At 48.8% G+C, this 14,608-nt stretch overlaps 1 protein-coding gene across 3 annotated transcripts in view; it reads right to left on the reverse strand.

Moving 5' to 3' along the window:
• SLC2A5 (solute carrier family 2 member 5) overlaps window positions 1-14,608 on the reverse strand; it is a 54,547-nt gene that overhangs the window by 23,915 nt on the left and 16,024 nt on the right. The window contains exons 1-2 of one of the 3 annotated variants that reach the window (XM_029578915.1): window positions 12,550-12,633; window positions 8,107-8,366 (exon numbers count right to left, since the gene is read on the reverse strand). The exons of 1 other annotated variant lie outside the window; for it this stretch is intronic. In XM_029578915.1, coding sequence (XP_029434775.1) covers window positions 8,107-8,129 — 23 coding nt within the window. In that variant the 5' untranslated portion in view covers window positions 8,130-8,366; window positions 12,550-12,633. Of the gene's footprint in view, window positions 1-8,106; window positions 8,367-12,549; window positions 12,634-14,608 lie in introns of those variants that run through there. One more of the 3 variants, XM_029578917.1, reaches the window with a different exon arrangement.

Genomic DNA, 14,608 nt, shown 5'->3' on the forward strand with positions numbered 1-14,608 from the left:
AAACCCAGACAGAGAGACAAACACACCTCAGAGAGAGAGAGATTCAACACCCAGACAGGCAAGACACGGGCACACCACACCTGGACAGAAACACAGACAGAGCACACACAGAGACAGGGACCAAGCACACAGTCACAGTTATCCCAAACCCAGACAGAGAGACAAACACACCTCAGAGAGAGAGAGATTCAACACCCAGACAGGCAAGACACGGGCACACCACACCTGGACAGAAACACAGACAGAGCACACACAGAGACAGGGACCAGGCACACAGTCACAGTTATCCCATACCCAGACAGAGAGACAAACACACCTCAGAGAGAGAGATTCAACACCCAGACAGGCAGAGACACAGGCACACCACACCTGGACAGAAACACAGACAGAGCACACACAGAGACAGGGACCAAGCACACAGTCACAGTTATCCCAAACCCAGACAGAGAGACAAACACACCTCAGAGAGAGAGATTCAACACCCAGACAGGCAGAGACACAGGCACACCACATCTGGACAGAAACACAGACAGAGCACACACAGAGACAGGGACCAGGCACACAGTCACAGTTATCCCAAACCCAGACAGAGAGACAAACACACCTCAGAGAGAGAGAGATTCAACACCCAGACAGGCAGAGACACAGGCACACCACATCTGGACAGAAACACAGACAGAGCACACACAGAGACAGGGACCAGGCACACAGTCACAGTTATCCCAAACCCAGACAGAGAGACAAACACACCTCAGAGAGAGAGAGATTCAACACCCAGACAGGCAGAGACACAGGCACACCACACCTGGCCAGAAACACAGACAGAGCACACACAGAGACAGGGACCAAGCACACAGTCACAGTTATCCCATACCCAGACAGAGAGACAAACACACCTCAGAGAGAGAGAGATTCAACACCCAGACAGGCAGAGACACAGGCACACCACACCTGGACAGAAACACAGACAGAGCACACACAGAGACAGGGACCAGGCACACAGTCACAGCTATCCCATACCCAGACAGAGAGACAAACACACCTCAGAGAGAGAGAGATTCAACACCCAGACAGGCAGAGACACAGGCACACCACACCTGGACAGAAACACAGACAGAGCACACACAGAGACAGGGACCAGGCACACAGTCACAGTTATCCCATACCCAGACAGAGAGACAAACACACCTCAGAGAGAGAGAGATTCAACACCTAGACAGGCAGAGACACAGGCACACCACACCTGGACAGAAACACAGACAGAGCACACACAGAGACAGGGACCAGGCACACAGTCACAGCTATCCCATACCCAGACAGAGAGACAAACACACCTCAGAGAGAGAGATTCAACACCCAGACAGGCAGAGACAGGACAGAAAAACAGAGAGACACCACCCTAGATAGAAGACAGACAGAGAGACACAAAGAGGCAGACACCGAGACAGGGACCACACACATGAAAGGCACAGGCCACACACCATAATGGGAAGGGCTGGAACATTTTTCCCAAAATGTAGGTGCCAGACAACATTTTTAGGAGCTGAAAAATTCCATCGCACCCTGTTTAATGTTTTATATTTCTTGATTGTGTTTGCATTGCTTTCAGAGTTTGGCTTCTTGTAATTTCCAGTTCAGTTTTTGTCTGCACGTTTCAATTTATATTTTATCATCTCTTTATTCTGTATTTGGTGAGAGTCTATCTGTGCTCTGCTTGTGTGACTGAGGCTTTAGGTATTCTGCCAGCCTGTAGTTTCTGTGCAGGGATTTACAACAACCTGGCTTTCATCTGTCTTCCTAATAGGAGGGGTATTGGTGTTTAGGGCCTGATGTAATATTTGCAGTCTGGCTTTTCCATAGGTTGAGTGCTGGCAGTTATGATATGGAAGGCTTCCTATACTGGAATTGTAGTTCAGTTTGTTCCTGGCTTTCTGTGGGCCAAGTCCACCCCCAGTGCACTTTACCATGGGCCTAATACCATATGAGATCCAATCAACCACCTTGATTACTATGAGAAAGGTCGTTTATTAAGTCTATTAAATATTATTATTGAAAGTGTGTTTTCTTGCAGTGTATGCCTATATAATATATATTTTGCTGTACGTGATATTTTTACTTCAGAAGATTGTACTTTGTCTATTTTCCATGTGCAATCTGCCTTTTTAGGTTGCAGAAGTTAATTAATTTTAAAATGGAAAAGAATGCATAAGGTTTAATTGTGTGGGGATGGGAGGGGAGGCTGTAAGGTTTCTCTAGGGCATCTAATACCCTTGTACCAGCCCTAAGACAGAGTGCGTCACACACCCAGACTCCCTCTATTCACCACCTCTCACACCCCCAGGGGGCAGATCCTGGAGAAGGGTGGAGGGCAGGCAATAGGGAATGGGGGAGTCCAATTTTAGGCCCAGGGGGTGGGGCAGCCAAAGGCCTCCTCATCCCATTAAACATTTCTCCGGCGCCCCCAGTGCAGACGCCGAAGACTGAGAACAAAAAAATAACAGTCCCAAAAAGTGAGAGGTTAGAGCATTGGGCTGCAAACCAGGGAAGCCAAGGTTCAAATCCTATTGCCATTCCTTGTGACTTTTCTTCCCAGCGTAAGGGGGGAACCCACAGGGAATGAAACCTTTTCAGCTCATGGATCACGCCCTCCAACAATTGCCTCTCTCTGCTGATGCATCCTCTGCCTCCATTCCTCATCACAGAGTGAATGCTTTACTGTGTCGTCTACCATGTGCTGCTGAGTGAGACCTCAGAGCAGGGATAATCAGACACAGCCAGGGGCCACGGAGCTGGTGAGGCATCCCCAACCCAAGCAAAGAGCGTGCAAGGCCATCCAGAGCCCTGAATTTACTCTAGGGCTGGCATCAGATCAGCTCCACTCAATCCTGCCTGGTAATAACCTTGGTTAAAGTGACAGCCCAGGATCATTAACCTGTTTGCACAATTTGTGCTCTGGGAGCACAATGATAGCCAGGGTGCTGCAGATCATGTGGCAGGGGGCACACCAGGAGTCCCAAGGAAAATCCAACCAGTCAAGAAAGGGCTTTGCAGGGTAAGCTTTGAACTGTTTATTAAAAGACGTTTCCCTGTAGAGAGTAACGGGTACAAACAGGCAGGGCCGCCATCAGGGCAGTATTCTTGGGCCTGCAGTATGGGGCCCCAGGATCTACTGCCACATATGGGGGCCCGCAGCCGCCAGGCGGCAGGTGCGCTTGGGGGCCCAGACATTTTGGCTGTATGGGGCCTCAAAATTCCTGATGGCGGCCCTGCAAACAGGTAAGAGCAGACAGACAGAGTGACATGCTGTAGCAGGAGAAAGCTCCACATCTGGCAGAGAACAGAGGTCAGTGGAACAGATAATTATTTAAGCTTAACACAATGGAGGCAGGTGAAACGCAGAAAGAATCTGAAAGCTGAAATGGGCCTCACGCCTGCCTCAGTGCAATGCAAGCTCCTGTCCTGTTTCAGCAGTTTAAGAGCCTCAGTAGCCTGGGAGTTCCTGGTGATGGCGAGAGAGGTCCTCGGTCGCAATGTTACTGGACTCAGTCGCATACGTAGGGCTGGTGGAAGAATCAGCAGGACTCAGAACTTCAGTCCAGAAAGGGCGGAGACCACAGTACAGGAGGGACAGACCCCACACTCTTGCTAGCATTCTGGAGATTCACAGAACATCTGGAATGGCTGACGGGAATAATCAGATTCAATTAATAATTTTCTTCCAAACAGTCAACCATTCACTTGGGGAAATGGAGATCTCCAAATTGCTATTCCAACAACCCCTTAGCATTTAATTTCTCTGTGTATTTCAAGGAAAAGTATCATAGCCATAACTGCCATTGGATGTGAGTCAAGGAATGGAGGACTTTACTATTTGGTGTAACATAAATCAATGAGATTGTAGGAGGCAGGCAAAGGAAGAGCATCACTGATTGTTATCTAGTTATATTCCCACATTCAAATGATCCTGGTGGATTCCAGGAGTAACATTCAGAAAAATTAAACAGGGCGTTTCATCCTTGCAATGCCAAAAGAAGGAAAGAAAGAGCTAGCCCTGGACGTCTGGCAACGAGCATGAGTGGGGATTCCCAGTTTCAGCTGAAAACCCACCAGCAGATGCTTTTCAGTGCATGGTGGCAGTGACCTGCCCAGAGAGCTACCATCTTCCAATGTCAAGGCGTTGGGCGATCGTCATTGCTTGAGATGTAAGTCTGGGAGCGTTGGGCAAGCACATACAAAGTGAACCCTTGGCTAGTTTTTCTTCCAAATGAATCTCACTAAAGTCGTGCTTATGATATCTGTTAACCATATATGCAGCTGCTTTAATCTAATTACTCCTTCTTACAGAAGTCTGGGATTATGGCTTATAGAGTAAGTGCAACTCTGTTGATTTGGAATATGACTGATGATTGTGGATATTCACAAATGTTTTCAACAATTGCTTATATCTTTGAATATGGGCAATGTTTTGTTGACACTGTTCAATGTTCTCAATCATTTTCTATATGAAATTCATGTTTTATGTTTCTCAATTATTTTATGTATGTGTTTATTGTAAATTGCCTTGACCATTTGTGAAAGGCGATTAATAAATTTTAATTAAAAAAAAAAAAAATGAAATGAAAATGAGAGAGATTTTGTAGAATTTTGTGAGCTGGATCCTCAAGAAGCTCTGGAAGGTTTCTTCACTGCTATCACCTACCAACCTTCCAAGCAATAATTCAGGGTTCGTTGGCTTTGTAACTCTTTGCCAGCTTCTTGGATGCATTCAAAAAGGATTGGATAAGTTCTTGGAGGAGAAGTCCATTACCTGCTATTAAGTTCACTTAGAGAATAGCCACTGCCATAAGCAATGGTTACATGGAATAGACTTAGTTTTTGGGTACTTGCCAGGTTCTTATGGCCTGGATTGACCACTGTTGGAAACAGGATGCTGGGCTTGATGGACCCTTGCTCTGACCCAGTATGGCATGTTCTTATGTTCATCTCCAGGTATCTCATTCAGGAAAATGAAATCTACGTAAAGGGGTCAGGTCGAAGTTGTTTGTATTTCCTCTGATTTGTCAAAGTTGATCTCATAGCAGAAGAAATTCCCGAATAACCCTAGGTCTAGGAATTCCATCTTAGATACAGGCAGCAGGACATCATCAATGCTTATGACTATTGGTGAGAAGATAGCGCAGAACTGAGGAGAGAATTTCAGAGTTTCAGCAATGAGCATGGAGAAGAGGGCAACCCTGGCTGATGCCTTATGGAGGGGAAACAGCTGCCAGCATTTCTTATTTATATTCCCTGTACTTCCTAAACATCATTTAGAGTGGATTACAATATAAACATTCAGAAATATAAAATGTAAGACTCTAGCAGATTATTGTAACTCACTCCTGTTGGATTACCAGCAAGCACATGAAGATCATTCCAGATGTGACCAAATGCAGCCACACGCATTTGGTTATCTTTTAACTCTGATTCACAAATCCTCACTAATAAAGACACAGACTGGCCATGCGCAGCTTTACATTGTGAAGTTCTCTTACATCTGCCACTACCACTTGTGACCACCAGATATCGCATCATTGCAAAGTGCACTCCTAAACGCAGGCCCTAGGCTACCATGCTGGAATCTCTTCTGTTCTCTTCTGACTTCAAGATTTTTTAAAAAAGAACTAAAAACCTGGTTTTCAAGTTAGCCTATGAAATCAAATGACTTGTAAAAATAAATGTTTGAGATCTGTTGATAGCACTGCTTTAAGATTTCCTATGCAGTCAAATGATTTGCAGAAGTGTATTTTGGGATCTACTGATATCAGTGTTTTTGTTGTAATGATGAATTGTTTTAATTTTTGAAGTTTCTATACACTGTGTATGTTATAATCATGTTCGGAAGGATGCTATGTAAATAAATAACATAGGCTGAATGAAGGCTTCAAGTGTAACGCAGCACTGATGAGCCTCATTAAAATCCAGGCCTTAACCTGCTTTCTACAACTTGTCAAATCTTTTTCTCCACACAATTCAATAGGAAGAGCTTTCCGTGCGGGGATCCAGCACAGGAGGAAGCTCTCGCCTCGTGAATCTGAAGTTTAGAGAGATGGTTTCTGCCTGAGACCAATCCAGCAACTACAAGCCTGATAAAACTATCTGGGCTGTCAACCATAGCCAAACAGGTGAGAAAGCAGGTCCAGTTTGATAACGCAAACTCAGCTTTTCTTTCTCTAGACCTACAATAATCTTATACTGAGGTCTGAAGAGTGCTATCCAGTGCCAGCTCCTTATAAAGCTCAAGCTTAGTGACCAAGCAATATGCTAAGCCTTCAGCGAGATTTGCAAGAAACTTCCAGCTCATTCTCAGCAGCCACTCTGCCCTCACACCCTGCCTGCAGACTCTCACTCATCCTCTTCACGATGTTGTGTCCCAAAGCACAGGGGTTATGTGAAAGTATTTTCCCCAACGTTTGCAAGACCTGTAAGGATGTGCTATGGCTGGGAGTGAGAGTAATGAAGTCCTGCATCGGGGAGGGAGCACAGCTGCAGCGCCTCATGCTGTGGCTCTAGATTTACCAGTCAAAGGCCTGCAGCTCCAGCTGCTCCATATTCCCCATCATGGCTGAAAGAAATTATGCGATCCTAATGCCAACATTTAAAAAATGGTTTAAGTTAATAACAAATATAAAACTTTGGAAATGATACAATTGCCCATCCCCCTAAGATTGTGAGGCATGAAGACAGTCTCCGGTGACTGCAGCACAGGGGTGGATGGGATCATGAAACTCTGCCCCTAACTTGGCACTCCTGCTGACAACAGATGTACAAGTCTGCATACGAGACCCATGAGCATGACTACACCTCCCATCATACGAGACCCATGAGCATGGCTACACCTCCCGTCATATGAAACCCATGAGCATGACTACACCTCCCATCATTCGAGACCCATGAGCATGACTACACCTCCCATTATTCGAGACCCATGAGCATGGCTACACCTCCCATCATACGAGACCCATGAGCATGGCTACACCTCCCATTATTCGAGACCCATGAGCATGACTACACCTCTCATCATACGAGACCCATGAACATGGCTACACCTCTCATCATACGAGACCCATGAACATGGCTACACCTCTCATCATACGAGACCCATGAACATGACTACACCTCCCATCATGAGACCCATGAGCATGGCTACACCTCCCATTTTTCGAGACCCATGAGCATGACTACACCTTCCATCATATGAGACCCATGAGCATGGCTACACCTCCCATTATTCGAGACCCATGAGCATGGCTACACCTCCCATCATATGAGACCCATGAGCATGGCTACACCTCCCAATATTCGAGATCCATGAGTATGGCTACACCTCCCATCATACAAGACCCATGAGCATGACTACACCTCCCATTATTCGAGACCCATGAGCATGACTACACCTCTCATCATACGAGACCCATGAGCATGGCTACACCTCCCATCATACGAGACCCATGAGCATGACTACACCTCCCATCACAGGGCGTCTCCCGGCACCACTGCGCTCTCCCTCCATCCCCTGCCCGTTACAGGCGTCTCGCGGCCCCACAGCGCTCTCCCTCCATTCCCTTCCCGTTACAGGCGTCTCTCGGCCCCACCGCGCTCTCCCTCCATCCCCTGCCCGTTACAGGTGTCTCTCAGCACCACCGTGCTCTTCCTCCATTTCTTTCTCACTTGCACGCCAGTCAAATACAGAAGGGGAGGTAAAGGGCCCTGTAGGCTCTGATGGATCAGAATAATTTCTCTGAGTCTCAGATGGACGTTCACTTCAGTCGAGAGGTCAGTGTTACTCAGCTGCAGATCTGAAGTATCACATTTAGAAACAAGAGACGTGAAGTACGCACTAACCCTGGGTGCCAGAGGCAGGAGTCTGCGGCTAATCATCCCAAAATTGTCCGTTTCAAGTCTTTCTGACCGGATCCCCCTCAGGGGCTCTGATAAGACAGGATTGCTACAGTCCATGCTGGGTCCCCATCAGAAGCTGCGATCAGGCCCAATTCCAGCTTTGCATGCTACAACCCATAATAAAAATGACAGAGGAATGCACCATGATGAACCTGCCTGCCTCACCTCTGCGGGGCCCTGGCTGTCATCACGTTTAAATTCTGCCACACGTCTGGTTACGGACTGCAAACAGGTGCGATGGAAGGTAAAGCCCAGAGGAGGAAGCTGTTTGAATCCTGCAGGCTCTGAGTTCAGGTCCCGGACACGGCGGCAGAGCGGTTGTAGCCGCAGCAGCACAGCAGCGTTAGCAGCCGGCTACGGATGACATGGGTGCACAGGATAAACAGAATGCAGTTGGCACCTCCCTGGAACGTGTTCCCGACACCCTGCAGAGATAAGGAAGGGATAATGATTCCCACAAAGCCACAACGGGTAACTAACAGAGAAAGGGCGTATAAGAACTGGGGCTAGCAGATGAAAACTGCAAGCATTGCATTCCCAGGTTCCAGCACAAGCTCTGGGTGTCCCTGGAGCCCCCAGCCACTCAGCTTTTCAGGATATTGTAATGAATGTGCATGAGATAGATTTGCATGCACTGTCACCAATGAATGCAAATATTTCTCATGCATATTCATTAGGGATATCCTGAAAATCCAATTGGTTGGGGAGGGGGTGTGGCCAGGACCTCTGTCCTAGTTGAGAGGGGAGATACTGCACCATTCTCTCATGAATTGAGAGTGAAAAAGAAGTTCCCTGCCTCCAAGATCTCAGATCTTTCAAAATGAGCTCCGTGCTGCAGGGACCTGAAGACCGATGTCACAACCATGTGACACACAACAAGATCAGCCAATCGCATCATCCAAATCCAGGGGAGGGGAACGAGGCATGGATGCATCTCTGTGAGCGAATGCCCGAGGGTATGGTCAAGTGTGAGCGAGAGTGTGTGAATTAATGCGAGTGTAAGAATGAAAGTAAAAGACTGCAAGTGTGCGTGTGGAAACATGAGTGAGAGTGCGTACGAGCCTTAGCTTGCACAAGTGTATGTGAGTACGTGAGCATGAGTGCGTTCATCAGCTTGCGTGTGTGAATACGTGAGCATGAGTGCATGCGAGCATCAGCTTGTATAAGTGTGTGTGAATACATGAGTGTTAGTATGTGCGAGCATAAGCTTGTGTAAATGCACGTGAGCATGAGTGTGTGTGAGCATGAACTTGTGTGTGTGTGAATACATGAGTGTTAGTATGTGCGAGCATAAGTTTGTGTAAATGCATGTGAGCATGAGTGTGTGTGAGCATGAACTTGTGTGTGTGTGTGAATACATGAGTGTTAGTCTGTGCAAGCATAAGCTTGTGTAAATGCACGTGAGCATGAGTGTGTGTGAGCATGAACTTGTGTGTGTGTGAATACATGAGTGTTAGTCTGTGCGAGCATAAGCTTCTGTAAATGTGTGTGAGCATGGACATCGCCACCTATCCCATGACTTTTTACTTTTCCTAGAAGCCTCTCATGAGGAACTTTGTCAAACGCCTTCTGAAAATCCAAGTATACTATATCTACCGGTTCACCTTTATCCACATGTTTATTAACTCCTTCAAAAAAGTGAAGCAGATTTGTGAGGCAAGACTTGCCCTGGGTAAAGCCATGCTGACTTTGTTCCATTAAACCATGTCTTTCTATATGTTCTGTGATTTTGATGTTTAGAACACTTTCCACTATTTTTCCTGGCACTGAACTCCGGCTCGGAGCCGGGCTCGGCCTGGTGTGAAGGGAGTTTGAATGCTGTGAGCAGCAGACGTCTGCCAAGAACAACAGCGACCAAATCAGAGAGAGAACCGTAGGGAAGACTCCTGTGCCAACTGCCTCTCGCTCATCTTCTGTGGCTTAATGCCAGAGCGGCAATCACAGGGGGATTCCAGCCAGAGCCATTTCATCTTCTCTGGTGTTTTACCTTGTCTTGTCTTGGAGTGGCCTATGTTTACAATCTGAGCTCACTGCCATGGGCCACCATGAGAGGAGAGGCAAGGAGCTCAGTGCCATGGGCCACCATGAGAGGAGAGGCAAGGAGCTCAGTGCCATGGGCCACCATGAGAGGAGAGGCAAGGAGCTGACTGCCATGGGCCACCATGAGAGGAGAGGCAAGGAGCTGACTGCCATGGGCCACCATGAGAGGAGAGGCAAGGAGCTCAGTGCCATGGGCCACCGTGGGAGGAGAGGCAGGGAGTGGACAGTGGAGTGCCTCAGGGATCTGTATTGGGACCCTTACTGTTCAATATATTTATAAATGATCTGGAAAGAAATACGACGAGTGAGATAATCAAATTTGCAGATGACACAAAATTGTTCGGAGTAGTTAAATCACAAGCAGATTGTGATAAATTGCAGGAAGACCTTGTGAGACTGGAAAATTGGGCATCCAAATGGCAGATGAAATTTAATGTGGATAAGTGCAAGGTGATGCATATAGGGAAAAATAACCCATGCTATAATTACACAATGTTGGGTTCCATATTAGGTGCTACAACCCAAGAAAGAGATCTAGGTGTCATAGTGGATAACGCATTGAAATCGTCGGTTCAGTGTGCTGTGGCAGTCAAAAAAGCAAACAGAATGTTGGGAATTATTAGAAAAGGAATGGTTAATAAAACGGAAAATGTCATAATGCCTCTGTATCGCTCCATGGTGAGACCGCACCTTGAATACTGTGTACAATTCTGGTCGCCGCATCTCAAAAAAGATATAATTGCGATGGAGAAGGTACAGAGAAGGGCAACCAAAATGATAAGGGGAATGGAACAGCTCCCCTATGAGGAAAGACTAAAGAGGTTAGGACTTTTCAGCTTGGAGAAAAGACGGCTGAGGGGGGATATGATAAAGGTGTTTAAAATCATGAGAGGTCTAGAACGGGTAGATGTGAATCGGTTATTTACTCTTTCAGATAGTAGAAGGACTAGAGGGCACTCCATGAAGTTAGCATGGGGCACATTTAAAACTAATCGGAGAAAGTTCTTTTTCACTCAACGCACAATTAAACTCTGGAATTTGTTGCCAGAGAATGTGGTTAGTGCAGTTAGTGTATCTAGGTTAAAAAAGATTTGGATAAGTTCTTGGAGAAGTCCATTACCTGCTATTAAGTTCACTTAGAGAATAGCCACTGCCATTAGCAATGGTAACATGGGATAGATTTAGTTTTTGGGTACTTGCCAGGTTCTTATGGCCTGGATTGGCCACTGTTGGAAACAGGATGCTGGGTTTGATGGACCCTTGGTCTGACCCAGTATGGCATTTTCTTATGTTCTTATGTTCTTGTGATGTTGCCACCTTTGCTCTGCCCCTGACCTCGGCTGATACTGGACTGAGGGCTTTCGCGGGCACAGGGCGCTGCCTTTGTTCCTGAAGACCATGTGTCCTTTTTAGAAAAAGCCTGAAAACTTGGCTTTGTTCTCTGGTGTTTTATTGGGCTTTAGCATCCCAAAAAGCAGTCAGAAGCTGGCAGTGCGTCTCTCGCCCCCCCATCAGCGTCTGTCCGTGTGTCCTCTCAGGTCCTCAGAGAGCCGAGTGCTCCCCCCATCAAACAATCCAGCAGGGGGAAGCAGTGCGCCCAGCTTACCGTACAGGTTAACCCGCCATCGGCTGCGCTAGACTAACACCCGATGCACTAAGAGGATTAGTGCATCCAAAACATGCGTCCAAACAAACGCACAACTAATAGCGCCCGTCACGTGTAAATTCCATGGAGGCGAGGTTATTAGCTATTGCTTGCGGCGCTTAAAATTAGCGGAAAAATGTAAGGGATCGAGTCCAAAAAAAAATAATTCTGTGCACACAGTGTACACGCAACAGTGTGCGCGAGTTATGTGCGGCGGGATAAAATGCAGGCTTGCCTTGAGCGCCCATTTTCCTGGCCCCGTCTCCTGTACATCCAATGCCTCTGAGTGCTAGGGACGCACAAGGTTAGCTGAGTGAGGCCTTTGTAAGACGGCAGCATTGCGTGCTCAGGAGAGAAACGGAGTCCCAGTTGCTGGGCACGATTTTACGCACATGTCAGGCTCACTTGTTGCACCGCCTCCCCACTAGCAGCCCGGAGAGCAGGTTAAATTATGAGCAGCAGCAGGCTACAGTAATGCATGGAAGCCAGGAAACGGGATATGTAGGGGGTAAGGCATCACCTGCATGCATAGGTTCCCTGTAAACATGTCCCCACCAAAACTCTCCCCCCGCTAATCTCTGCTCAGAATATGTGAGGAAACGCATGTAAATATGTTTCAAAGTGCAAAAAGGTGGCCCGCCAGTGCTGGGTGTGAACGGGACCTGTGCGGGAGAGGACAGGACGGCTTTGCTCCATCTTTCTGGGTGGAGGTCTGAGGAGGCAGGAGAAACGTTAAGCAATTTCCAAGTATCTAAAGGTGCAGGGGGCATCTCCAGTGATGTCAGTGACAGGAGAATGAGACCCAACAAAGCATCTCTGTGCAAAATAAAACCCCCCAAACCCTATAAAACGTTACCAAATGCTTAAAGCGGCAGCCAGGGCCAAGCCATGCACTAAGGAAGGGCCTTCAGCAGCAGTCAAACCTGCAAGCACAAGGCTGGTGTCCCTCTCGACTCTGGGCGAGCTCCCTGCTCAGTCCATCCTGCAGCCCCAGAGGCAGGGCGAGGCCGTATAATGTGCAGCACTTCTAGGACAGTATACTTGCTGATTGCTTCCTTCTCTATAGCTCACAACAACCAGCTAAGACACTGCCAAAGAAACACTCACAGCTGGCAGCAGAGAGAGCAGAAAGCCCGCAGCGCTGCTCCCACGCCCAGGAAGCGCATCTCAGCTCCGGCAGCGGTGAAGAAGCAGGAGGGCAGCGCCGCTCCCACGCCCAGGAAGCGCATCTCAGCTCCGGCAGCGGTGAAGAAGCAGGAGGGCAGCGCTGCTGCCACGCCAAGGAAGCGCATTTCAGCTCCGGCAGCGGTGAAGAAGCAGGAGGGCAGCGCTGCAGAATAAAGAAGTCGGGCACAGTGTGAGAGAAAAGCTTTTAAGGCTGCCCTGGGTGAGCAGAGGGAAGTTTCAGCCCCAAAAATCCAGCAGGGGAGATGAGGTCAGTGCCACAGAGTTCAGGGGTCGCTTAAGTAATCCTGCAGCATGGGGAAGACATCGACTTGACAGAGAGGGACGCTGACCCTGCCATGACCCCCCCCTGACCCGGGGAGAGGAGGGGGACACTGCCCCTGCCCCGGGGAGAGGAGGGGGAGGGCACTGCCCCCAGGAGAGGAGGGGGTGGGCACTGCCCCGGGGAGAGGAGGGGGAGGGCACTGCCCCCAGGAGAGGAGGGGGTGGGCACTGCCCCGGGGAGAGGAGGGAGACGATGACCCTGCCATGACCCCCCCCTGCCCCGGGGAGAGGAGGGGGTGGGCACTGCCAGAGTGAGTGGGGGACAGAGCTTTGTAGAAAGTTCAGAATCAGAGGCTGACACCAGACTTAAGCTCTGCTGGTTCACCCCAGGACTGAAATATCCACCAACAACAAAGACAAGAACTGAGTCACTCATAGGCTTCAGTAATACAAGCAGAAATGCCTAAGGTCCCTGAATATAATCATGAAGGGTCATAAAAGAAGACTATAAGTTAAAAAAAAAAAGGAGGCAGTAATAATTAGCAATGGTAATAATATGTTCTGCGGGCAGAGGCATCAGGGTCAGAAATCGTTAATCTGTGGCAGGAATATCTGTTTTAGTTTTCCAAAGAGAGAGAGAGAATGCAAGATAGACAGGGAGAGAAGAGAGACAGACAGAGGGAGGAAAGGACGGCAGAGAGACAGCCAGAGGGCGGAAAGGGTGGCAGACAGACAGAAAGACAGCCAGAGGACGGAAAGGGTGGCAGAGAGACAGACAGCCAGCCAGAGGGAGGAAAGGGTGGCAGACAGACAGACAGACAGCCAGCCAGAGGGAGGAAAGGGTGGCAGACAGACAGCCAGCCAGAGGGAGGAAAGGGTGGCAGACAGACAGACAGCCAGCCAGAGGGAGGAAAGGGTGGCTGGTAGACAGACAGACAGCCAGCCAGAGGGAGGAAAGGGTGGCAGACAGACAGACAGCCAGAGGGCGGAAAGGGTGGCAGACAGACAGACAGCCAGCCAGAGGGAGGAAAGGGTGGCAGACAGACAGACAGCCAGCCAGAGGGAGGAAAGGGTGGCAGACAGACAGCCAGCCAGAGGGAGGAAAGGGTGGCAGACAGACAGACAGCCAGAGGGCGGAAAGGGTGGCAGACAGACAGACAGCCAGCCAGCCAGAGGGAGGAAAGGGTGGCAGACAGACAGCCAGCCAGCCAGCCAGAGGGAGGAAAGGGTGGCAGACAGACAGCCAGCCAGAGGGAGGAAAGGGTGGCAGACAGACAGACAGCCAGAGGGCGGAAAGGGTGGCAGACAGACAGCCAGCCAGCCAGAGGGCGGAAAGGGTGGCAGACAGACAGACAGCCAGCCAGAGGGAGGAAAGGGTGGCAGACAGACAGACAGCCAGAGGGCGGAAAGGGTGGCAGACAGACAGACAGCCAGAGGGCGGAAAGGGTGGCAGAGAGACAGACAGCCAGCGGGAGGAAAGGGTGGCAGACAGACAGACAGCCAGAGGGCGGAAAGGGTGGCAGACAGACAGAC

The sequence above is a fragment of the Rhinatrema bivittatum genome, chromosome 15 (genome assembly GCF_901001135.1).
Source record: "Rhinatrema bivittatum chromosome 15, aRhiBiv1.1, whole genome shotgun sequence".
Classification (NCBI taxonomy): Eukaryota; Metazoa; Chordata; class Amphibia; order Gymnophiona; family Rhinatrematidae; genus Rhinatrema; species Rhinatrema bivittatum.